Source organism: Aedes albopictus, chromosome 3 (genome assembly GCF_035046485.1).
Source record: "Aedes albopictus strain Foshan chromosome 3, AalbF5, whole genome shotgun sequence".
NCBI classification, from domain to species: domain Eukaryota; kingdom Metazoa; phylum Arthropoda; class Insecta; order Diptera; family Culicidae; genus Aedes; species Aedes albopictus.
In genome coordinates, this window is record NC_085138.1 from 155,692,501 (window position 1) to 155,718,592 (window position 26,092).

The following is a 26,092-nucleotide window of genomic DNA, read 5'->3' on the forward strand; positions in this document are numbered from 1 at the left end:
CATAAATTGAGGTATAGCTCAAAATTGTGACGTGCTGGAGCAAATCTGAAGGTTCAGACGCTGTTTGAGCAGCACCTCCTTGGTGAACAGACACTCGAGACGTACCTCCTCAATCTGGCTGAAGTCAGAGGGACAACAGTGCCCAGGCTGCACTACCAGCTATAAGCACACAACTCTTAGCTGGCGGTCTTTGTCATCGTTTGACCCGTGGAAGCATGAGGTAGGAACTTGTGAGGACCAGATGCTGAACGCTCCCATTTCGCCTCACCGTTTCGCTGCCCCAAAAATGTGTAACGGTGTGGTGTAATCGGCTTTCGACCCCACCGACACTGCACCGAAAAACATAAACATCGTCACTTTTCTGCAGGGACAGTCCGGTCATGTTTGTCATTTTTTTTCCCCGTTCGTTAGCTGTTTCGCTCTGTCAGTTGCCGCCGCAAGTGAAAATATCGGAAAAATCACGAAAACTCCGGATTCGCATATTTTGAACCGCTTCGGAAAATCGGGAAAAAGGTGTGAAAAACTTTGGCCCCTTGTGTATCGTACGTGCGAAACGGTTACGCGAGTGATAAAGTGCATCCAGAGAGTGGAATTGAGTGGCGAACCTTGGTGCAGCCCGGAGAAATCGACGAAAAGAAATTGCGATTTTCACTCGCAGCGGACGGGCGGACGCAACGGAGCTGACGTAGCAAAATATCAGCTGTTGAAAATCGTGGAAATCCAGGCCAAAGGTAGGGAAATTTTGCTAAATTGCGAAAATAGGAGAAAGCCGCCGCAAGAAGTCGAACTTTCTGGTAAAAATTAGCAGCGCATATGCCTGTTCTTGAGAGCGGGTTCTAAATTCTGATTCGGTGTCCAAATGTAAACATTCGAGTGTTTGTTCTACATTTCAGTGTTTCCTAAACTTTAAGATACGGTACACGACTTGGATGCAATATTTTTAGATTATATTTTTTTGTTTATGAAGACGAACAGGGTATACACCTCGCCCTATTTTACGTTTACGATGTCGAAGCCCTCCATTTTTTTGCTCCCTGGACCACCACTCACTACACTACGGAGTAGAGTACGGAGCCGCCCCTTATTTTGCAAAAATTGGAAATGTTAAAAGTTCGTTGTTGGAAAATGATCGTTTTAGCACAGACAAATAGACGTAACACTCTTCAAAACGGTTTGATACATGCATTTAACGATCAATTCAAATTTGTTATTTGATTTGCGCGATCATTCCACCAGATGCGCTAGTGTTTGATCGCTTTGACGTTTGCCAGTGTACACGTTGCTGAATGATGCAAACGAAAATTACAGGCAATTTGTGAAGTAGTGTGCGTGTCAGCAAAACGTCAAATCGAAATCCTTCATGGCCGACAGTGTCGCGCGCGGTTCTACCAACAGGTGGCAGTGTGCTCATGAAAATGACACCGGGCACAACATTTCGATGAATTTCCTCTAAGAGTTACGTCTGTTTGTCTGTGACTGGAGACTCCTCGATTCTAAGTACCAGGTAGCTCTTTTCAAAGACTTAAGTTTTTCCAATCAAGCTCCAGCCAATTCTTTTCGCATTCGAAGGCTTGGGTAATAGGAGGGATTAGAAAAAGATTAAGCTTCTCAAAGTGCTTGGTAACGAAGGATTTCGAGTAGCGTTCTGGTGCTTGCGACGAACAAGGTAAAACTGCTACCGTCTTTATCGCCTTTTATACTCTCGTCCTGACATTATTCGCACCCTCTTTTTACATGTTTTTTTTTTCCTGATTCCTACGTAAAGCATAACAATTATATTTGTATCGTCCAGAAACAATGGTCACCCTCTTTACATCATTAAATAACTCATGATTCATCAAAATTCCAACTTGTGTGCATACAATCCTGCAATGAATCTTTCAAACAAGTTTTGCTACCAAATAATTAATCCTTGATCAAAACGTTTTCTGGTACTTTGACCATTACAATACATTGGGGTTGTGTTTTTGGCTTTACGTTAGTTGTGAGCATAGCAGCGATGGAAAATGATGAATATTGCAGCTGAGCAGTCACAAACCAAAACAAACCTACTCGTGAACAACAGGGGCCCGAGAATACTCGCACTTCTTTATTCGTGAGTAAACGAAGCTGGCAAGCACTCACATGTGATTCGCGAAGCTTCGCTGAGTTTTTTGCATTTTGACAAAAAACGCATTTTTACGACTAGCAGTACCTATTTGTTGACGACGGGGCACTTACCCTCCATGTGGTGTTTCTGTCAGCTGCCGCGACGTTCACTTGACGATGACAAAGACGACGATGATGGTAATCACACCACAGCAGATGCACGGTACCGTTGCGAAGGGGGACGGTATTCGATTCCGCGTGTGCCGATCAACAGGCAAGAGAAACGCACTGAATGAACTGTCGACGACCGAAACTATTTACTGATACTCGGAGGATTGAGTGGTAGATAATTAAAATCGATTGGTCCAAATCGAATGTGGGAGCAATCAATTGGACTTCCTAGATCCGGTCAAATTCTTTCGCATTCGAAGACGTGACTTAGTCGGATGAGGAAAAGTTGATCGCAATGCATTTATATTTTTTCTAGACTCATGCCAAAGTTACTCGCATTCGGAACCGTGGCGTACCAGAGTGAGAAAATAAATGCTTGCCCACACTTGAATCGGTGTCAAACTGGCCTTTTCAGACTCTTGCCAAAGTTACTCGCATTCGGAACCGAGCGTGCCAGAGTGGAAAAAGTTTGATCGATTCAGTGATGATTTGAGCACCGACAAACAGACGTAACACTCTTCAAAACGGCTTGGTACATGCATTTAACGATCAATTCAAATTTCATTTGATTTGCGCAATCATTCCACCAGATGCGCTAGTGTTCGATTGCTTTGACGTTTGCCAGTGTACACGTTGCTGAATGATGCAAACGAAAATTACAGGCAATTTGTGAAGTAGTGTGCGTGTCAGTAAAACGTCAAATCGAAATCCTTCATGGCCGACAGTGTCGCGCGCCAACAGGTGGCAGTGTGCTCATGAAAATGACACCGGGCACAACATTTCGATGAATTTCCTCTAAGAGTTACGTCTGTTTGTCTGTGATTTGAGACTCCTCGATTCTAAGTACCAGGTAGCTCTTTTCAAAGACTTAAGTTTTTCCAATCAAGCTCCAGCCAACTCTTTTCGCATTAGAAGGCTTGGGCAATATAATGCTTATGTAAGTGGTTAGTTCTATCCGATTGCGCAACACTAAATCCGATGGTGAAATTCCATACCGCGTTTGCGCATTTACGCTGTGAAACCGTGAACATACTTGAATATGATATCGTTTATAATACGAATTAGAACGATTCATCCCCATGTATGCTATGAGTATGCGTTCCGGGCTAATCGATTACTACGCACGCGTGGTTTGTTCCGTTCTTGATTAGCCATCCTGCGCTTTCATAGCATATCGTAGACAACGTTGTGTGAAAGGTTGCTCGTTTCCAATGCAAACTGATTGATTTTTTACATATTGCAGTTTACATTGGTTTTCATGAATATGTGACCAACACGATTCACATTATACACAATACATTTATTATACAAGCTTTTGTGTTAGATTATTACAAGCGATTTGCTTAAAGCTAAATGTAAGAAATGATTGGAATTCAGGTCGTCAAAAACGGTGAAATGACTCCGCATCGCCATTCCTTCTTTCATACACTCAGGCAAATAAACCTAAGATTATCATAAGGTCTAACTTATGAAATGGCCTTTAAACAATTCATAACGACTAGATTGAATTTCATAAGGTCGGTTTATGACGCAGCAAGACGATATTCTCAAGCGTCGATAGCCGCGTGGGTTGGGCACGAGCTCAGTGATCTCGACGTTCATGGATCGATTCCAGTCTGCATCATTTTACGATTTTTCTGCTCTTTTCATAAGTTTATCTTATGTAATTAGGTCATAATAAGCATGTTCAATTTTCATAAGGTATTCCTATGGCATCCATACTTTACAGTTATGGCTAAATTTCATAAGGTATTTTGATGAATTTCGGTAGTTTAATTCGCTGAGTGTGAACCTCCAATTTTCGAAGTTGGTTCCATCCAGCACCTTCGTTTACTGAGGAGCCCATAACCTAGTAAAGGAATTGGCCGACCGGATACCGAAAAAACAGTAAAACGCCGAATGAACTTAAACAGAGAAAAACGGTGTATTAAAACGAAAAATGCGAGTGGTCGCTTCGAGTGGTTGTTAAGTACTAATGTGAAAAAAATGACATGACGATCGTTTGAAAAACTCTCGGCCTTCTTCGTTTCTAGTTTCTAATGCTGGTTTTCTTTCATTTTTACAGCATATTCATTTTCAACACCGATCACGCTGAGCAGGCGAGCGAGCGCAAAAGCACCAGGACGATCGCCACGAAGCGATGGATGTGCATCCGTTGAGGCACTAAAGTAGCATGCCTCAGCAAAAGAATCAACTTTCCGCCGTTATAAAGGGCCGTGGCCAGGCCGGTTTTAGCGAGTACGAAGTGCTGAAAATTTTCTGCGATGTGTGCGAATCGTTGGCTCAGTTGCACTGCTGCCAGGCGCCAGTAGCCTATCGCGATTTGAAGGTGGAGAATGTGATTCAGAACGACATGGGACGGTTTATTCTGGCCGACACCGGTACGGCCACAACACGGTTCCTGAACCCGTCGGCGCACGGGAAGAAAGCCGTCGAGGAGGAAATTCAGAAGAACAGCACCCAAGCCTACCGGGCACCGGAGATGGTGGATCTGAATTCCGGCCACAGCATTACGACCAAGTGCGACATCTGGGCTTTGGGATGCCTGCTGTATCGTCTGTGTTTCGGGTCGCTGCCTTTCGGAGAAAGTTCCAAAGCCATCGTTCACTGTCAGTACAACATTCCAGAAAAGTGCAAATATTCACCGGACCTGTGTCAATTGATTCGCTTCCTGTTGGAACCGGACCCGGAGAAACGTCCCAGTATCTACCAAGTGTGTGAGTTTGCATTTAAAATCTCCGGGAAGGACAACCCACTCCGAATCGCCCGAGAGCGACAGAAATCCTTCAGCAACTGTTCCGATCACAATAACGATCACCGGAAGCACCATCAATCTGGATCATCTACGACGGTGCTACCGCCGCCTTCCTTAGCTGCTCCGATCAGTGTCAGCACCAGTGTCGCACCGCGGTCCCGTCCCAAGGGGCAGCATTCCGGCACCGGGAGTGGATTTGGCAACCTGGGACCCCCGCCTCTGAATCCATCGCCGAAGAATGTGGTGGTGTCACCGGTTCCCGGAGGAAACAGTGAAGTCATCGACGGCAGACAGAGTTCAACGATTCCGGAGAGGAGGACTGGCAGCACCACATTTGTGGCCAATTTTAGTGAAAATTTCCCGACAGCCCCGGTTAAGCATATAGCAAAGAGTCCAGCCGGGTTGAGCATCGATTTGCAGCTTCAGGTGGCTGGCGGCGGAGACACCCAGCGAGGTGATGGAAGTTTCAGGTAAGTTGATTCATTCTTATGACAGTGTTAGTAGTGAATCTTCTTTTTTTGGCAGTGATTTGGAAAGCATTTCAATACCAATTATAATTTATAAATTCGATTTAGTTGCTTTACCTACAAATTTATTTACAGACGTTTCTCATCAGATGCCAAACATCTTCTGGTACCGTCATCGGTGGATCCTTGCTCGCAGAAAGACAAACCAGCTGCCGTTTCGCCGTTATCTCTGTTGTCTCCTTTTGAGCCCGAACCACCATCCTCGTCCTCATCGTCGACGCGACCGCGTCCCACAACCCTTCAACCAGCTGGAGGTCATCTCAACTCCAAATCGTCCACTTCATCATCACAGCATCGCCATCACCACCATCACCGTCACCACGCGTTGAGCAACTCGAACAGTGAAAAATCCCTGGTGTCACCGGTCTCCAGTTCCACTTGGAATCCATTTGGCGATGCATCCCCCTTCAGTCCCAATTCGACTGTCCTGGAAGATCAGCTGTTCGGCGCCGAGTTCGACAAACTGCGTCTGGAAGGCGGTAGCCAGGCGACGTCGATCGTGACTTCACCGGAAGAGATGAAGTCCGAAAGCACCTGGTTGCGACGGCCGCAGCAGCAGCCACAACACCAAAGGTTCTCATTGCCAACCCTAACGCAAGCTCTGTCGACTGGAATGCTACCGACGGCAACGACTTCCTCTACGGTGATCGAAGTCGTACCGGAGGAGGATCCCTTCGGTTCGGCACCGTTCACTCTGCCGAAATCGTGCCGAGTGACCGGACGGTCTTCAAAGCTGACCTCGAAACTAAGCGAGGTCATAGCGGGAGCTGCGTGGCGGCACTCGGCGGGAGGCGGAGGAGGTAAGGAAAGCTTGATTTCGTCTGTTCCAGGGGAGACTTTGAATGGGGAAAATGGAAGAGAAGGCAAAAGGGACGAGGGAGTGGACAAGTCCGCGCTGTTGGGAATTAAGTTGGACGATTTGATCAGTGGAGGAGAGAAGGGGTCCCCGAATTTCATAAAACTTCCGTTGGACGATAGGAACAAGTATGAAAAGTTAAACTCGAACGATGTTACGTCGGATGATAGTGATTTGGATCTCTATCCGGATTCGACAGGGGGACAGAAGAAGCAGAGCTTCAAGCAGTTTGTGGAGAATAACATGCCGGAGAAGTTGCAAGCGGTTTACCACAAGGTCGACAAGGGGCAAATTAAGAACGTGCAGATTGTTAAGAAACTACGCGGAAAGGTTGTTAGCAAGGATGATGGAAAGAAGGGATCGAAGGCAGCTAGAACGAAAGACAAGCAACGTGGTAAGGATTCGGTAGGAGAAAACGAATGTAAGGAGGGAGAATCGGATGACTCAATCGGGTCGGCGAGTGATCTAAGAGCGAACGATGATTTCCCCGACGGAGAGGAAGGGGAAATCGGTAAAATGGTTGCAGGACAACCATCGAAGAAACTAAATCGGACGACGTTTGGCGATGGAAGCGTAGATGACTGTATTAGTGAGAGTATTAAGACGTGTGGATCAAGTGCCTATCATGCTGAATGTGAGAGTGTCACGACAAACGAGGACAACACTAGTCGAATCGTCACCAGGGTACGAATCAAGAAGCGCGAACATGATTCGAAACATAGCGTGATTGACGAGGATGATTCAGGCGAAGAAGATATGATTCAGGGAGATAAGCCACTCTTGTTGGATGACGAATTAGATTATGAATCTGCCCCGGAGAATAATACCAGCGGTGAAGAAGTTCTCATGGATCCATTCACTCCGGAGTCTTTGCCCGATGAGTCGGAAAAACTAACCGAAGAAGACGAAATCGATCTGGATCCATTCGCGATGGCTCCGTTCAAAAAACCTGCAGTTCCTAAGCGAAGCAGTATTAAGTATCAACCTAACGTTAACCCTATCCCGGAAAACTGTCCTACCATACCAGCACCGACGCTACCTCCAACTATAGACAACTTTTGCACATCTACGCCCATCAAACCTGTTAGATCTCAACCCGAGCCCAGTGATCCTCCACCGGTGCTACCACCTAAAGCGGTGGTAGCTCCAGAACCGGTAACCTTCAGCGAACGGTCTCCCAACACCCGAACCGATCTCTTCGGCTCGGAGCCATTTCCCTCGCTTATCCTGTCGCCCCCTCTAGTCGCTGTCCGTCCAATGCCGGACCCAGCACCAATTCCTACGGTTACCGTTCCATCGGGATCCGTCGCACTAACGCACATCATTCCCAATACGATGGCAGCTTTACCTATGGTCGTGCCTCCCTTGGAACCGGCAGTGCCGCCCCCTCTTCCTCCTAAGCAACCCCCTCAGTCTCAAACCTTGAATGCCCGGACATCCTACATCAACTTCAGCCAAATTCCGTCGCAAAGCGTCGGCAGCATCTCCCCGGACAACAACTACGTCGATTTCCAGGCAGATTACGAAGAAGACGACGACGTGCGGAAGCTGAAATCGGATGAGTACTACGACATCAGCAGCGACACGGTTGTGAAGAGTTCCTCCAAAGTGGGCAGCAGCGGTGGATTCCTCAGCAAGAAGGAGAAGTTCAAGTACAACTCCCTGAAAGATCACAAAATTTCCCCGGGCAAAGAGGAGTCCGGTTTCCAAGGTATCCTGCTAGCAGGATCTGCTGGAAACCACGCCTCAAAAATTCCAGTAAAGCTTAGCCAAAAAGTTAAAGTAAATGTAGGCAGCTACAAGAAGGTGTCCACCAAGGGAAGCAAGAAGGATAAATACAACGGAGCCGGTGGTGGTGCCGAGGCCATGGACAACGGCACCAAGACCAAGGCCAGCAAAAATATGGCCTTCAGCAACATGAGCTTCGAAGATTTTCCATCGGACGAAGCCCTCGAGGAGCAACAGCTGCAGCAGCAGCAGCATTTGCACCGTGGTGGGGGTCTCCATGCACCGTTCGAGGTTATCCGAAACGAGCGGACCCTGCTGGAAGCGGAGAAGAAGTTCGGATCGCTTAAACGGCGGAGCAATCCGTTCTCATGATTGTACGCCTTGGAGGCTCAGAAGCGGAAGAAGTGAGGGACGGCGGCTGCGGCGCGCTCAGGACTGTCGACTAGGGTTGGTGAGTGATATATTTATTTTGTAGTATTTTTAGTATTTTAGTAGGGACGTTTTTTTGTTGAAGAAAGTTGAACAGCGAGACTGAATCTCAGTTGTTTGAATGGTGAGATGTTAGGTATTGCAAAGTTACAATACTGGAATCGGTTTTATATAAAAGTATCTCAGTGAGGTTGAAGTTTTAGGTGCATACGAAAAAGGTCAACAGTAACATTTACGAATGAAACGATTTTTCATTTTTAGGATTTTTTTTTGCGATTTGACTATGCTTTTTAGAAGTGCATACCTACCGTGTGACATGATGGGTATTTAAATCGTGAAAGGATTCATTAAGATGCGAACAATGCTTTCATCATTCAGTTTCAATCAGCCGTACTCGGGTTCGTATATTTTATGTCTATGGCTGTGCCTGTGCCATTTGGGATAAAGTCATTTATTAGAAGACAGTCTGGAATAAGGTCATTTGGCATAATGGTGGTTTAGCACAATAAACATGGCAGCTGAGGATTCTAGCTGAGCCAGCTTGTGTTTCCACGAAGAAGTTGGAGATCGGGAGATTTATATTCAACTGTCCTACCGAAAAATGGAGTTGAATCAGATGTTACTGTCAAGACGGGGATTCCCAAATTGAAACTGAGAGTTCATCCAGAAACTCCATTGCAAGAACTTCTCCGGGAACTTCGCCAGAGATTATTTCTGGATTTCCTCTAGAGATTGCTCTTAGAATCCCCAGGACTTGTCGCAAAATTCTTTCCGTATTTGCCCCCGGAATTCCTCTTGACAAATCTTATTGAATTATTGTCCCAGTTTTTTATTCTAGATTCTTGCCGAGATTCCTTCGGTTATAATAGTTTTTAATAGAATCCTTACCATATTTTTGATACCTATACTTAAAAATTACTTTTCCCCCACTACAATTTTAGTTTACTTTATCATCTCACATAGTTAATTCTCAATGTCTCTTACTCTCAATCTTTTTTTTAATATAATACTAAGGTACTAATCTAATTTTGAGAGTGAGACAATTTAAGTGAGAGAGCGAGGAAGCTCTCTTCTCGAGTGTCTAATTGGAAGAAGGCTGTTTAGCATTCTGTTACGGTCGCCATGTCATAATGAGCGGAATGGTGGTGAAATGCGAAAAATGCATCCATCTCTAAAATTTCGATTTTGTCTTTTATGTCTACCATCCAATGTACTTTCTATTAGTGCATCGGTCTATTTTTCGTTCAAATCCAATTCCAATTCAAATCCTAGTTTATAGTATTCGCTTATTATTTCAGTTTCGTTTTATCCAGTTGTATCCAGTTTACAACTGGATAAAAAGAAACTGAAATAATAAGCGAATACATACTATAAGCTCCTAACTCTAAGGTATCCTGATACACCCAATCGCAAATCCACAGGCTGGATCCTTAGATCCAGAGGTTCCTGTTGAGGGCTGTCCCTGAACCTCAGAAACTCAGAGAGGGAAATCCTGAGGTATGCTACCTCACGTTCGTCCGGTCGTCGTCCGAGTTCCATTGTGGCCTATAGGATATGAATTAGTACATTTCCTGACGATTAAGTCAAAAAAAAAATACTTTATTAAACCTTAACCTAATTTGTTACACATGAATACTAATCTAACACAAGAATAATACTGACTCGATCACTGCAGAACGGTCCCTATTTAACCTAGAGATTGGAATGCATCCACCAGCTGTCTTCCTGGTACGGTGTCTGGCGATTAATTATGTTATGGCTTTCTAATGAAGGCGACGAAGGTCTTTCTGGGAAAGCGTCTGGTCTGCAGCTCCCAATGTTTGCAATTCCACTGATTGGGTTTATGACTCAGGCCGGCGGCAATGATCCATAGTGTGTTGATCTAAGAGTTTGTTCATGTGGCTGGGAAGCCTGGGCGTAACTCCTCCCCTCTTAAATCAGCTTTGTCCACAAAGTTGACTAAGTGTCTGGTTAACATTCCTGTATGGTGACGGCATGTTTACAAAACTTTCAATTTCTCGTTTCCTCTCGTCCGATAACTCGTCCGATGATTCACTGGTGACATCTTCTGGTGCTGATGCTAAATCCTTAAGTGGTATTCCCTGTTTAGGTAACTCCATCTTGATTCTGGTAAACGAGAATTTCGAAAAGAAAAGCATGACAAATACGATTATGATTACCATTGATATTGTCGATAGTCCAATTGATCCTAAAATGTTGAACTTCCATGATAATGATCGATTTTCAAATGTATTTTCTCCAATTTATCTCGATGTTCCAATGTTAAATTTCGTAGATATTCCGGTGGCGGTGCATCAATTATGTTGATTTCTTGAACTAATTGTCCAGTAGTAGGCCAATATGGTCGTCCTTCTATTGTGATCTCAAAATTTGAGTAGAGTTCTCCATTGATTCGTAGGCTACATTGCTCAAACTGAATTAAATATGTTCCATTCAGTATCTGATCCGAGTTGCTGCAATTTGAAGAAATTTCTACTACTGCGTTGTTTATTAGAATAGTTCCATCGTTGACTCTCTTTATGATTCCATTCGCATAAACTTTTTCAAAATCACAGTAAGAATGTTTTCCTCTGATTAGTAAATCAATACAATCTTCTGCTGGTGATAATGGTAATGTTTCACAGAGATAATAATTATCATGTTCATCGCAAGGTTGACTGGTTTCAAATATATGTGTTTCATTCTTTAAAATGTAGTTATTACGAAGAATGATACGTTTTCCATTCTTAATCATTGAATCAATGTAATCATATTCATAAATTTCTCGTGACAGTTGAGGAATTTTCAATATGTATGCAATATGTGTCGAATTAAGCACAACTTGTGCAGTTGATTTAGTAAGTAATTCCTCAAATGATGAAATATAGATATCATGCTGTTGTAGTACTGTTGCTATTTGACTGAAACTCTGCATTGACAACAACTTACTACTTGGTATTCCATGCTTTGCCAAAAGAATAGCGTCCTCCAAAGTTTCCAATTGATTCTGCAATAAATCCAAATTCGATAAGATAATCAGTTGACTTATCTCAATTGAATTATTATTGACTGCATCATGTTGTCCTGTAAGAAGTTGATTCGTAACATCCGTTATTCCCTGCATTTGCGCACTCAAAGCTTTGTTGATCATAATTTGGTTGTTGTTATTGTTGACCAACGAATTAATTGACGAATTGATAACTCGAAGATCCTCTGCATCTGGTGAACCTGCAATCCACTTCCATGTTGATCCTAATGCATCCCATCTCTTTACTCTTCTGATAAATGGTCTAATCTTTGAAAATGTTCCATAAAGTTTCTTGTTTTTGATTCTGATTAATTCCTGTAAACTGTTGCAGTGATCTCGAACCTGTATATCTCTATTAATTTTGAGAATAACTTCTTTAATATCGTCCAAATCAATAGGGTGTATTATTCTTATGAATCCAATATTCATTTTTGCTTCACCTAGTGGTATTATAGCTAATGATCCGTTAGTTAAGTCATGGATATGTAATAATGAATTAGTATGGGTAAATATGGTGATAAAGATCGTGAATCTGAAAAGAAAAGAATTTAAGGAAACTTTCTTAAATCGCATTTATGAATTTTTCTATTGGAGCTGTCTATAACGTAAGTGTCATGGTCTTCACTAATAATGATTTTCTTGTATCGACTCTTTTTCTTTGATAACTCATGCATCTTTTCATAAGCTACTGTTCCTGGATCAAAAGTTTGATATTTAAAATCTTGTCTAATCTTTTCATCTTTGGTCCTAAATATGTCTGCAATTTTATCATAACTCATGTTTCTTTGTCTATTTCTTTGCTCATATGTTAGATTTTGTTCATTCTCTCCTAAAAGAATATTGTGTGGTGTGTTCTGAATAAAAGAATGTATACTATTATTGTACTTATGTACTGCCAATTGTATAATGTCATTAATTGGTAATTCTGTATTTTCTGATTTAATACATCTAACGATTTCTCTGATTGTAGAATGACATCTTTCAATCTGTCCATTTGTTTCCGATCGATGAATGGGTGTTTTATAAATTTCGATACCTGAATTCCAAATTCTTTGTTCAACAACGTTCGAAACAAATGTACTCTCATTATCCATAATGATTTGTGATGGTACATCCCAATCAAATAATAATGATACGAGAACATCCTGTACGTCTTGAATTGATTTTGATTTAATTGGTCGGATTTTCAAATATTTTGAGAATTTATCTATTGATGAAATGTACAGATTATTCTGATCATAAATGAATATATCAATATGAACAATTTCTTCTGGATAATTTGGAATAGGGTTTTGACATGAATATACTTTTGAGGATTTCTTTCATACTTTTCCGTTTTGCAAATTTCGCATGTCTTTACAAACTGTTGAATAATTTTATTCATTCTTGGAAAGTAAAAACTTGTCAACATCTGTAAAGCATTTTCTTTAGCATTCCGATGAGCAAATAAATTAATATTTTTGATTTCTTCCAATTGTCTTTCTTCATTACTCAGGTCGATAACTTGTTTTTGGGAAAACCTAGCTTTAACATTTCTAGGATTGAAATGTTCATTGTAAATTTCTTGGATAGTTGCCATTATTGGTTCACTAGTATAAATTCCATTGAGTATACCTGGATTTAAGAAACTCTTCAATTTAGACTTTAAGAAATCTATCGAAAAGAATGGTTCAATGAAAATATGTCTTTTATAATTTGGAAAGGGTATTTCTAATTGGTAACTTGAATTTAAACCAATCTTAAAAATAAGTTGATTACGAAAAACATTGATAGGTGATTCGGTGGATGGAATATAACAATCATCATCATTCTCTGCCGAATTCCTAGTAGGTGTTAGTGAATTATATTGTATACGAGACAAAGCGTCTGCTACAACATTTGATTTCAATGGTTTATATAACATTTCATAATCATGCTCCTCAATATAAGCTTTCCATCGCTTCAACTTGGTTGTTGTTTTTTGGTGAAATGGTACAAGTCAAAGGTAAATGATCTGTATAAATCTTAACCTTTGCACCATAAATAAAATTTCTAAGAGAACCTAATGCCCAAACTACTGCTATCATTTCTTTTTCATTCGTAGCGTAGTTCTCTTCAGTCTTTGTTAATGTTCGTGAAATAAAAGTAATCGGTCTTTCACCATCATGAAAGTCTTGAGACAAAACTGCTCCAACCGCTTTATCAGAGGCGTCTGTCGTCAAAATAAAAGGTTTTTGGAAATCTGGAAATGCCAAAACATCTTTCGATGTTAAAATCTTTTTAAGTAGTTCAAAAGAATCTTTCGCTAAAGGATTCAGTTTCACTTTGAAAGTTTTCGAATTATGTTTTGTAATCATTTTATGGTTATCCTTAACCATTTCCTTCCCCCTTAAAAGGTTTGTCAATGGTTTTGCTATTTTAGCATAATCTTTGACAAAACGTCTATAATAACCTGAAAGTCCGAGAAATGCTAGCAATTCCTTCAGATTAGTAGGCTCTGGATATTTTTTAATTGCTTCAATCTTCTTCTCATTAGGTTTTAATCCTTTTGAGGATACAATAAATCCTAAAAATTCTACTGAGTTTTTCAAAAATTCTGATTAATCAGGCTGAATTTTGAAATTAGCTTTCCTTAATGTTTCAAGTATAATTCCTAAATTTTTCAAATGCTCTTCAAGTGTTTCACTGAAAATTATTATGTCATCAATGTAGACATAACAAATTTTACCAATGTGTTCTCTCAACACATCATCCATTACTCTCTGAAAAATTGAAGGTGCATTTTTCAATCCAAATGGTAATCTTACAAATTCATATTTACCATTGTTTACTGAAAAAGAAGTTTTTTCGATGTCTTTCCGACATTGGGATTTGATGGAATCCCGATGCAAGATTCAAAGTTGTGAAGTATTTACTTCTCCTTAAATTAGCTAAAACTGCGGCAGTATCAGGTATAGGATACCTATCACTAACCGTTTTGGAATTGATTTTTCTGTTTTTCTAAATTTTCTTTGACCTGAAGCATCTAGCTTCTTTGATACAATCCAAACAGGTGAATTATAAGGTGAGTGTGAAGGCCTTATAATTCCATCATTCAACAATTTTTCAATCTGTTTATTAACTTCTCCTTTTAGTGCTTGTGGGTATGGATAGCTTTTAATATAAACAGGTTTTTCATCAGTTGTTCTAATAGTTGCTTTTATTCTCGTTGTAAACGGTAATTTTTCATCAGGTGGTTGAAATAAATCTTGATAATTACTCAAGAAATTATTCAATAATTTCTTTTCATTATCTTTCAAATGATCATCCCTTATATGAATTTTATTTACTGCTTGAAATTTATGTTGAAGAAGAGGAATAACCTTTTTATTTGGTAAAATAAGCTTTTCCTTTGCAACATTTATTACTGCTTTTAATTCTTTCAACGTATCATGTCCTAGAACAGCATCAAAAGTTTTTAATTCTTCCATGTGATAAAATTTAATAACAAGATCTGAATAAGGTTTAAAAAATTTTCCTTGTGAATACCGTGTGATTTTAATGTCTCCTCCTACCAATGATACATTAAATGGTTTTTTAACTGAATGATATATTTTCGTGAATCGTGGATGAATGAAATTTTTATTAGAACCTGTATCTACTAGTACTTTTAATGGTTTTTTAACACTACCATAGAGAAAATATGGCAATGTGGAATTTATTCTAAAAAATTAAATTCAACATTCTCATCTTCCTCCGTATCGTTCACTAAGTCATTTTCATATATGCGAAGATAACGTTCGAATTGTTGTGGATCAAAGTTATCTTCAATTTCATCTTCAAATTCAATATTTTCATTCTCTTCAGGTTGTGAATCAGTTTGATTTTATAAAGTTGTGGCAAAGTACAATCTTGGCCGTTTCAATGGTGGTTGATTGGTACTCTGGGGTCTGTTTGAATAATTTATCTGTCTCGACTTCATCGACTGGTCTATCTCCATTGGTTCTGATCTTTCCCTTCTTTGTGGTACTGGTGGTGGTCTCGGTGTAAATGTTGGATTTCCGTTCATTATTGGTCTTTGAACTTGATATGGATTTTGTGGCTGAAAAGGTCTAAAAGTTTGTTGATGTTGATACCTCGGTTGCATTGGTTGATATTGCATTGGTTGATATTGCATTCTTTGTACCTGTGGCTGAAAAACACTAAAATTTCTTGGTGGAATTTTTGGTGGTAATCTATTCATGGTACTTACCGGAATTAAGTTTTTGGGTGCTGTACGATGTTCTTCCTTCCTGTGAATTTTTGTTGCATTTTTCCTGAACTAGACATTCTGAAAACTTATGCAATACGCATATGCTTGTGCTAAACATTCTGGGCGGAAATTTTTCAAAAATTGACCTAAAAATTCACCATCCAAGCCTCTCATAAAAGCATCCAATGCTTTTTCATTGTATATTTCTATGAGTGCTTTGATCGCTTCTGGGTGTGTATACTTTCCATTTGAATTAATTTGATTCGCAATTAGTGATAAAATTTTGTTGACTTCTTCAAAGTAATCCTCCAAAGAACGTCCCTTTTGCTGCGTTGCCATTAATTGATAGTCTAATGTATTGATGTCTCGTTTCTCACCACAGTAAGTTAACAAAACACGTTTAATTGCGATCAAATTTGTATTTACATTTGACGATACAAGCGCGTCATTTGCTTCACCCTTAATTTTTCTTCGAATAATTTTGCAAATAATGTGAAATTTATTCCTTTCATTCACCGTACTTGTTGATTTTGGTTTATAACTTTGAACAATTCCTTCAACATCACTTATCCAATTCGATACTTCGTTCGGGTCTCCTGTAAAAACTGGAAGGTCTCGAACATAATCCGGAATCTTCTCAATTGCATCAAATGATATCGGTTCACCATTTGGTCCAGATGAGAAAAATGGTGGATCACTTAAATCTTCTGTTGTTACAGCGTTAGCATTTTACAAGGCAGATATTCTATTCAAAATGTCATCAACAGTCGCGTCTTGAGCCATTTCTAGAGATAATTTATTGAATGAATCGATTAAATTTTCAATTGTAAATACTGATTAAATAATGAATATGTTAAATAATATAAGTTGGGGGAGTTAGCTTACCTACAGTGTCGGACGAAGCAGTAGGAACACTAGCCGGCTGGTGGTCTTGCTGTTTTGTTCGACACTGTATTCTTCCGGCCATCACATCTTGTAGTTTTTATACTCCTGTATATTAATGATCGTGATGTGACACCTGGTGCTGAAAGGGCACTGATTATCTGACAATCCAATTTGCCCGGATTGTGTGTCTCAGAAGATTACTCCAAATAATATTCCGTCAAAGTATCACAAAAGAATATAGTTGACAATTTGCCTTATTGACGGCATGGAGTTAATCCCTGAGCTTTAGATACAAGGCCAAGTTCCCCTGGCAAGGTGCCAAACTGGTAAGCTTGGATTATTGTTTATTGTCAGGCGGCGTAGTAAACTAATAATTAGAATAATGATTGAGAGGGTTAGTAGCAAACGGATGTAAATAATCTCACTTTCGAGTAAATGTAGTTTAAAGTTTTTCACCAATTTTTCATCCCATACAAAATGTATGGAGTCTCAAAATCGACCCAATTCTCAACGATTTATTGTAATTTTTCTATTCATCGTAAAAATAGTCTAATAAAAGTTCCTGACAGGTTGAATCTTGAAGAATTTTTTGAAATGCTCAGCTCAAAATCGACAAATGGTCACTTTACACCCCTTTGATTCTGGGCCCCTCAATTGAATAAATATTCGTCTCAAATATTTCCTTTTCTTATCTGGCTCCATCCTATCCAACGTGACCCTATCTGACTCCAAATAATCACACTGTTGTCTATTCACACGCTTGATTTTGCCATGCTTCCAGCATGAATTTAGGCACTGTCGCATGACCTAACAATAGTTGACTAAGTTCGTACACTTGAATTTCTAAAAAACGGTGGAAGGGAAAAAAACTGCATCTATCTTGTAGCATATAAAGTAGAACCTAGTAATTATTATTTATACTGAATAAGAAATTGCAAATTACATTGTTATAAACACTATACTAATATATGTGGGCCGCGGAGCTGTGCGGCCCAGCATTTCCTTTTATTTTTGTCTTTATTCCAGAAAACGCCATATTTTTGAAGACAACCTATACTGGCACACATACGAAGTTCCCCAATACAAACGGGAATTATCCGGAGCAATCAAGTTAAGTACTAACTTTTATAAACAGGCATGCAACTCTTTCTACTACTATGCAAATAGAATATTCATGTGTTTCCTTGTTCATGACTTTCGTGTCGGCGCGGAATATTTCCCTGCCGTATTTTACATTTCTTCAATTCACCTTTAAACAACTGATCTTTAAATTTTGTATAAAAACTTGTATTTCAATTATGTCCATCATATTAGTTTTCTGATATTTCAGAATTTTCAAAGCATTATGGTAGAAAGAGTTTGAGGTATGTCGGACTTCGGATACAGAGATATATCTTCACAACGCGACTACTCGGTGTGGAGTTACGAATAGGAATGAATTTTATTTTACTTGACACTTAAGAACTAAGTTTTGAGTACAGCAGAAAATAGGAAGTAGGTAGGTTAAACAAGAATGGCAGAACGACGCGCTAGAGTTGTTTGGTAAACTACTCGAGTCTTGCATATGCGTGTAATTTATTGCGCGCATATGGAAGCACTTTAAGAAGGTTATGGAAACAAGGAAAAGGTTTCGTTACTGACTGCATGTTTTGGTAGGCAAAGAATTTGGATGGAGGTTTCGGGTTTTTGTGTCACGCTGAGAAAGTGTTTAATTTATGACGGAAAGTTATATTGTTTTATGATGAAGTCCGAGAAATGTTGAAACGAGATTTATGAGATTTGTGGGAGAACTGTGCCACGACACCTCCCTCCTTAGGAAGAATGGTGTAACCATTCTAAATTTTGAGACAAATTATAGGCTTTATGCGGTCGTTTTAGCATTCTGTTATTCTTGATTTTTCAGGATTTTTGCTTAATTAATCTTGTTCGATGGACTTTCAAAATATTAGCAGTTGTTTGATGTTTTATAGTAGCATTTGATTCATCTAGATCTATTATTATATAGGGACCATCTTGTACAATATCTAATTTTCTTCTATTTTCCAATTTTAAATACACTTTATCTCCAATGCTCAATTTTGTTGGTGTTACATCTTTATTTGCTTCTTCTGTTCTTGATAGTTTGACATTCTCGATTTTTCTTAGGATTTCATTGTGTATAAACTGTAGTTTATATCTTATTTCATTTACGTATGAGTCGTGGTTATAAATAGGAGTGATTTGGTCTAGATTTATCTGATCAAATGTATTTACGGGCTTTCCAAATACTATTTCAAAAGGGCTGTAATTGTGTTCCGAGTTGGGAGTAGTATTATAACTAAAGCAGTAAAAAGATAACCATTCATCCCAATTATCTTTAAGATCGTTGACAAAGATTCTCAGATATTCGTTTAAACATCTGTGATTCCTTTCCAACGCTCCCAAAGTTTGTGGGTGATATGCTGTTGCTAGAATGCGATCGATATTGAGCAGTTTACAAACTGATTCAAAGATACCTTTGTACTCTGTACCTTGATCTGTTCGAATTGCTTTCATTGGTCCGTATATCAAAATACATCCTTCCACTACTGCTCTGGCAATCGTGTCAGCTGATTTATCCGGAACAGGTATAGCTATGACGTATTTACTCAGATCGCATTGTATAGTAACTGCGTATCTGTTTCCTTTGCTACTCATTGTGAATGGTCCAATCGTATCTATTGCAACTATGTCGAATGATTTGCATGGAGTTGAAGTTTTTATCATTTTACTTTGAACCGACGAAAAATGTTTGTTCCTTTTACAAATTTCGCAGGATTTGACATATTTAGTAACTAAATATTTCATATTTGACCAAATATATAAATTTTTCAATTTTTTGTACAATCGGTTAATACCAACATGACCTCCGATTGGTGTACTATGGTAATGTTGTAAAATAGCTTGAATTTCGTTTGGGTTGTTTATTTTTCTAGGAGGATGATAAATGATAATTTTAATATTTTTCAAAACTTGATTTCCTATTGTTTTGAAATCATTGATACTTATATAATTAAATATGGTATCGCTAGTCGAAATAGCAATACACTCATTTTCGATTTTATTTTGTTTCATTAATTGTAGGGTACCCTTTTCAATCAGCTTAAATATTTCTGGCAAGTTAACATTGTTAATTGTGAGACCTAACGCTAGAGTTAGACTCGTTTTGAAATTTTTTTCGAGAAGAATTGCCATAGTTGATTTATTTTTATTTTGATGTAATGAAAATTGCAATTTTTTTTTGTTTATGTATTTGTTCATTGCTAACTGCTTCATACACGTGGAGTTGATCAGGCTCCGGTAATCTGCTTTGTATGTTATTGTTGACTAAACAAGGTTTGCGTAGCATTGACCTGGTCTGTACTTGTAAAATGTTAATTGACTTTAATTTATCTGATGTAATATTAATTCTAGACAATGCGTCAGCCACAACGTTACTTTTACCTGGGACGAACTCTACTTCAAAGTCGAATTCTTCGAGATCAATCCTCATTCGCGTCAACTTTGAAGAAGGGTTCTTCATTCCAAAGAGGTAAACTAACGGTCGGTGATCAGTACGCACCAAAAATTTACGACCTAATAAGTAGGGTTGATAATGCATGATAGCCCAGTGAATAGCGGCTAATTCTTTCTCAATGATGTGCTTATTTGCTTCGCCTTTTGTAAACGCGCGACTGGCGAAAGAAACAGGTAGATCATTGCTTCCATGCATTTGGGACAAAACTGCCCCGCAAGCGAAATCTGATGCGTCTGTAGTCAATATAAATGGTTTTTGATAATCTGGATACTGTAATATTTGTGGTGAAAGTAGCATAGTCTTTAATGTTTCAAAGGCGGACTTGCATTGTTCTGACCACACAAAAACTGTATTTTTTCTTAATAATTTGTTCAAAGGACAACAAATATTTGCAAAACCAGGAATAAATCTCCTGTAATAATTACACATGGCTACAAAACTTCGAACTTGGTCTGCGTTTTGAGGTTGTGGGTAATTTTTTATTACATCAAATTTTGAATTATCAGGCAAGATACCTTTATCAGTGATTTTATGACCTAGAAATGTAACTTCTGCTTTGAAAAAATTACATTTTGAAGGGTTCAGTTTCAGGTTTCTTTGCCTGAAACATTCGAAAACATTCCTCAAGTTTTTCAGATGGTGTTCAATTGAACAACCTACGACAATAACATCGTCAATGTACAAGAATGCACACTCGGGACTCAAGCCACTGAGTGCTATTGACATCATTCGTTGGAAACTGTTTGGGCTTATATTTAGTCCAAACGGCAATCTTTTATACTGAAAATGTCCACGTTCCTGCAACGAGAACGCGGTGAACTCTCTGGAATTTTTTTCGATCTCAATCTGGTGAAAACCTGACATGAGATCAAGCGTCGAAAAATATTTGGCTCTGCCAAGTTGATCGAGAATATCGTCAATCCTTGGAAGAGGAAATTTATCCGCAAGCAATTTTTTGTTCAATTGACGAAAATCAACTACTAATCTCCATTTCTTTTCGGAAGTAGTTGACTTCTTGGGAACAAGTAATAATGGTGAGTTGTAACTAGACACCGAAGGTTCAATTATATCGTTTGCAATTAAATTATCTACTTGACGACAGATTTCTTCCTTGTGACACTGTGCATTCCGGTAGTTTTTAATGTATACCGGTGATTTATCTTTTAGGCTAATTTTTTGTTGATAAAAATTGTTACACGTTAATAAATCATCCTTTAAACTAAATATATCATTGTATTCGTGACATAATTGTTGTAAAGATTGTTTGGCGGATGCAGGTATATCGTTAAAATTTAGTTCTGCATTCAATTTTTCGATTCTATCTGTATTATTACAGTCAATTTTAGCTATGTAAAAGTCGTTAAGATTGGAAGTTTTTAAATTAAAATTTGCAAGTTGCACAGGATATTCATTAGTGTTTATAATTTTAGCATAAGGTGCGGAACTATTCACAATGGCGTTGGCACAAAACACGCCTGGTGCAAGCTCAGCGGAATTAATTATGACATCTCCATGAACATTAAAATTGTTTATCAATCTAAATACTTCAGATCTAGCTGGTATCCACGCAGACCCATTTAGATTATTGCAAATTGGGATTTCAAGTCGGATGTTATTTACGTATGCTGCTAAAATCCACGTATCGTAATTTATTTCACATCGGTATGTAGTAAGGAAATCTCTTCCCAGTATACCGTCAGTTGGTATCGGGAAATCGTCTTCTATCAGATGAAACAGGCTATTCACAGCTGTATTTTGTATATAAGAAAAACAATTGATTGTTCCTCTGCAAGTAGCTTCACCGGGTGTTATTCCGCGTAAAACGCAAGTATTATTTTGATTAATTGATATTGGACGTGAGATACATCGTGTTTTCAATAATGAAATGTCTGCTCCTGAATCTACCAGGAACGAACAGTTTTTATTAGATACGCTAATTGGCACATTAATGAAATTGGAGGCAGCTACATTGATTGTGTATACTGCCCTACTGTTCCAAAAAAAGGTTGATTTGGTTGAGTCATATTCGGTGGTTGTACTGTATTAGCGTTTGCGAAATGCTAACCTTGGCTTTGCACGCCCGGGGGCGGATTGGGAAAAACGTTTTGCATTGGTGAGCTCGATTGATTGTCAGCAAAATATATTCTGTTAAATTGTCGCGGATAACCGCGTGCATGACCACGGTTGTCTGTTCGGTAACGGTAGTTGTTGTTATTTGGGAACGGTCTACTTTGATTGTTATTAAAACGTATCGGGTATGATCCGTAACGCTGATTACTTTGATGGGAACCACGAGGAGCAACATTATAGTTCCCTCGGTTCTGAGTTTGTCGTTTTTGCATGATTCTTTTTGAATTTACGTGGAATACACGATTCATGCTGTTACTGGACTCGACACTATCCGGTAGCTCATTTACTTTCTGGATTGCCTCTTCGATTGTCGAAAATGTTCCTGCTTGCAGTATTATTTTTTCTGTCTCGTTAGATGTACTGTTAATCAAAGTTTCCAAACCTGCTTTGGTGGCTAACTTTTTAGCGGTCGCGTGAGGAACATTCTCTCTCACGTAAATATTGGTAAGCTTATTGCAAAGAATTTCCACTTCTTGACAATATTGTTGTTTTGACAATCCGCGTTTGACTGATTTAATTTTTGCCAATATCTGTTCTGCAGTAGTTTTACTTTCACAGGCAGATTTGATGAGATCAATCATCGCATCAATAGTAGTCTCTTGGATATTGTTAGGTAATGCATCTCGGGCTTTACCTGAAATTCTCGTTAAAAGGAATAGCTTTAACGTTCCGTGTTGTGCTTGGGTATACACCTTTTTCAAAAATTTTACACCGTCAATGAAAGCGGAAAGTTTTTCGGCATCGCCGTCGAATGGCATCAAGACCGATGCAGCTAGCTTGGCATCAAAAGGATTTTCGGTGGCCATTTCCACTTGTTTTAAATTATTAATTTTGGTTACTCTCCTAACTCGGACACTTTCTTTAATATATTCTATTGCGTTTCTTGATTGTCTAGTAAAAGTAAAAAATTCTTTATCTGGAATTTCGTCTTGGTTTTCTAAAAGAAGCTCATCTATTTCAGCGAATAAATTGATAGCCTTATTAAAATGTGTGTCAAGAGTATTACTGGAAATATTTTGATTTATAGATTTTCTAAAATGCTGTTCTATTTTTAGTAGAATTCCTACTTTTTCAATAATGACCCTTTTCGGCATAACATTAGGAGATTTATAAAGATTTGTTCTACTTATCGTTTACTGCCAGTGTCCATCGCCACCTGTTGTTTCGCTGCATGTGCTGGTTCTGGAAGAGCGGCGGTTTCAGCTGACATCGGCATATGTCTGCTCTTGGTCAATGCTACCTTTCCGATGCTTCTCGAGCGGTTTGACACACACGCATTGCACTATGTTCGGGTTCTGGTTGTGTAAATGTTCAACATCGTAAGATGTGAATGTCACTAAATTCTTCCTTTAGGAATACCCACAGAAGGTATCCCACTATTAATGATGTTAGCAAAATTGCTACGCTTAGCCAGATCTTCATCTTTTCACTCATTTCGTCTTATGTTGTCAGTTCACTTAAATCGTTCTTCTTCACTCTTCACTAATTTGACTCCCTCTATGTTTAGCGTCTAAATGTTCGCGTACTTTTGTCCACTGTCTGTTCTTGTTCTTCGATTAATGCGCTGGTGCCGTAGATGTGGTGACGTTATTTAGGCTTATTGCCCGATCAACGACCCTTTGATTTTTGATTCGCTCGTACTTGACGATGAGTCGATACACTAGGAACAAGGTGGCTACACATATCACCGTTAGTAGAATGTATGCGATTAATTCTACCGATTTGGCGGTTTTTTCACTATGCACTTTTTCTTTTACGTTGCTGGCGTTGATGATACTCACGATCTGCTCGTGAGTCACCGGTTTCGGGGTTGACGATTCGTTTCCCATAGCTTAAGCTGCACTTTGACGGTTATTATTTTTGGACGACTTTTGCACTTCTGTCGCATGGATTTTATACGAAGGCGCACTTTAATCACTTATCTCTCGTCACGGTCAGCCATGAGGCATGTCGGACTTCGGATACAGAGATATATCTTCACAACGCGACTACTCGGTGTGGAGTTACGAATAGGAATGAATTTTATTTTACTTGACACTTAAGAACTAAGTTTTGAGTACAGCAGAAAATAGGAAGTAGGTAGGTTAAACAAGAATGGCAGAACGACGCGCTAGAGTTGTTTGGTAAACTACTCGAGTCTTGCATATGCGTGTAATTTATTGCGCGCATATGGAAGCACTTTAAGAAGGTTATGGAAACAAGGAAAAGGTTTCGTTACTGACTGCATGTTTTGGTAGGCAAAGAATTTGGATGGAGGTTTCGGGTTTTTGTGTCACGCTGAGAAAGTGTTTAATTTATGACGGAAAGTTATATTGTTTTATGATGAAGTCCGAGAAATGTTGAAACGAGATTTATGAGATTTGTGGGAGAACTGTGCCACGACAAGTTGGTGTCATGATCTATGCAAAACTTGAAACTGAAAACTCCTTATTTCCCCCTAAGGGTTATAGGGAGGAGCGGGACATTCGAGCCTACTCATCAGTGGAAAGGACTTGCTATGCTAATCGGTTTAGCATAGGGCAGATACAAGTCTACTGGTAGACGTATCGCCCAGCGATTCAACGCAGATTGGCCACGGCTCGGGGGTGCGTTGATTATAACAGATTATAACAGATTATAACAGAATAACAGAATAACAGAATATGTTAAATAATATAAGTTGCTCTTTGCGTTCGTTTTGCTCTTTGCGTTCGTTGCTCTTTGCGTTCGTTTGTTGCTCGTGGCGTTCGTTGATTATTTTAATCTTTAATTTTTATGTTTAAACACTCTTTCTCGTAAATACAACGATTTTAATTTGAGTGGAAGGTTTAACACTTTTATTAATTGGTTGAATTATTTTAAATCTTTGTTTCACTTTTTAATAACTTTGATATTTGTATTCGTTATTTGCATTTATTTCTTCGTTTCTTGTAATAATACTTCTTGTATTTGTTTTCACTTTATTTATTTTTCACTTGTTTCAATATATAAAAAATGTTTAGTACTTACAATCTACTGCCGATCATTGTGAGGGACTCTCACAATTGCGGGATCCGTACCGATAATCACCAATCCTCTTACAGTGATGAATCTATCGGTTGTGGTCGCTGATCGAATGGTTATCGAATCCTATTACTTCCAGTAGGATGAGGCCGGTTTCCTCGTGATCAATCCTACTCGTGTCAATGTTGCGCTCCTAACCGTCTCGGTAGTAGTGGTGGAGTCCCGTTTCCTTAAGTACTTGGGAACCTCTACTACGGCTACAACACTAGTTGTGATATTGTTAGTTTCGGATCACTTCCCTGTCGTTTCACTACTCTAACGTATGAACTCGACCGCACTTTTTATTTTCCAGCAGGACACAAACCTCTAACAGTGTATCTCTGTGGTTGATCACAATGCCTTAGGGGACAATCTTACTAAACACAACACTTTCACTTTTATACGGGCGCCAATTAGTACATTTCCTGACGATTAAGTCAAAAAAAAAATACTTTATTAAACCTTAACCTAATTTGTTACACATGAATACTAATCTAACACAAGAATAATACTGACTCGATCACTGCAGAACGGTCCCTATTTAACCTAGAGATTGGAATGCATCCACCAGCTGTCTTCCTGGTACGGTGTCTGGCGATTAATTATGTTATGGCTTTCTAATGAAGGCGACGAAGGTCTTCCTGGGAAAGCGTCTGGTCTGCAGCTCCCAATGTTTGCAATTCCACTGATTGGGTTTATGACTCAGGCCGGCGGCTGGCACGTGTCGCA

At 39.2% G+C, this 26,092-nt stretch overlaps 1 protein-coding gene across 1 annotated transcript; it reads left to right on the top strand.

Moving 5' to 3' along the window:
- The first annotated feature begins 371 nt into the window (after positions 1-371).
- On the top strand, positions 372-10,409 carry LOC109431833 (uncharacterized). Its single transcript, XM_029872060.2, has 3 exons — positions 372-731; positions 4,325-5,484; positions 5,617-10,409. Exons 2-3 carry the CDS (start codon positions 4,433-4,435, stop codon positions 8,495-8,497), a joined length of 3,933 nt encoding a protein of 1,310 aa, XP_029727920.2. The 5' UTR covers positions 372-731; positions 4,325-4,432; the 3' UTR covers positions 8,498-10,409.
- Positions 10,410-26,092: the final 15,683 nt, after the last annotated feature.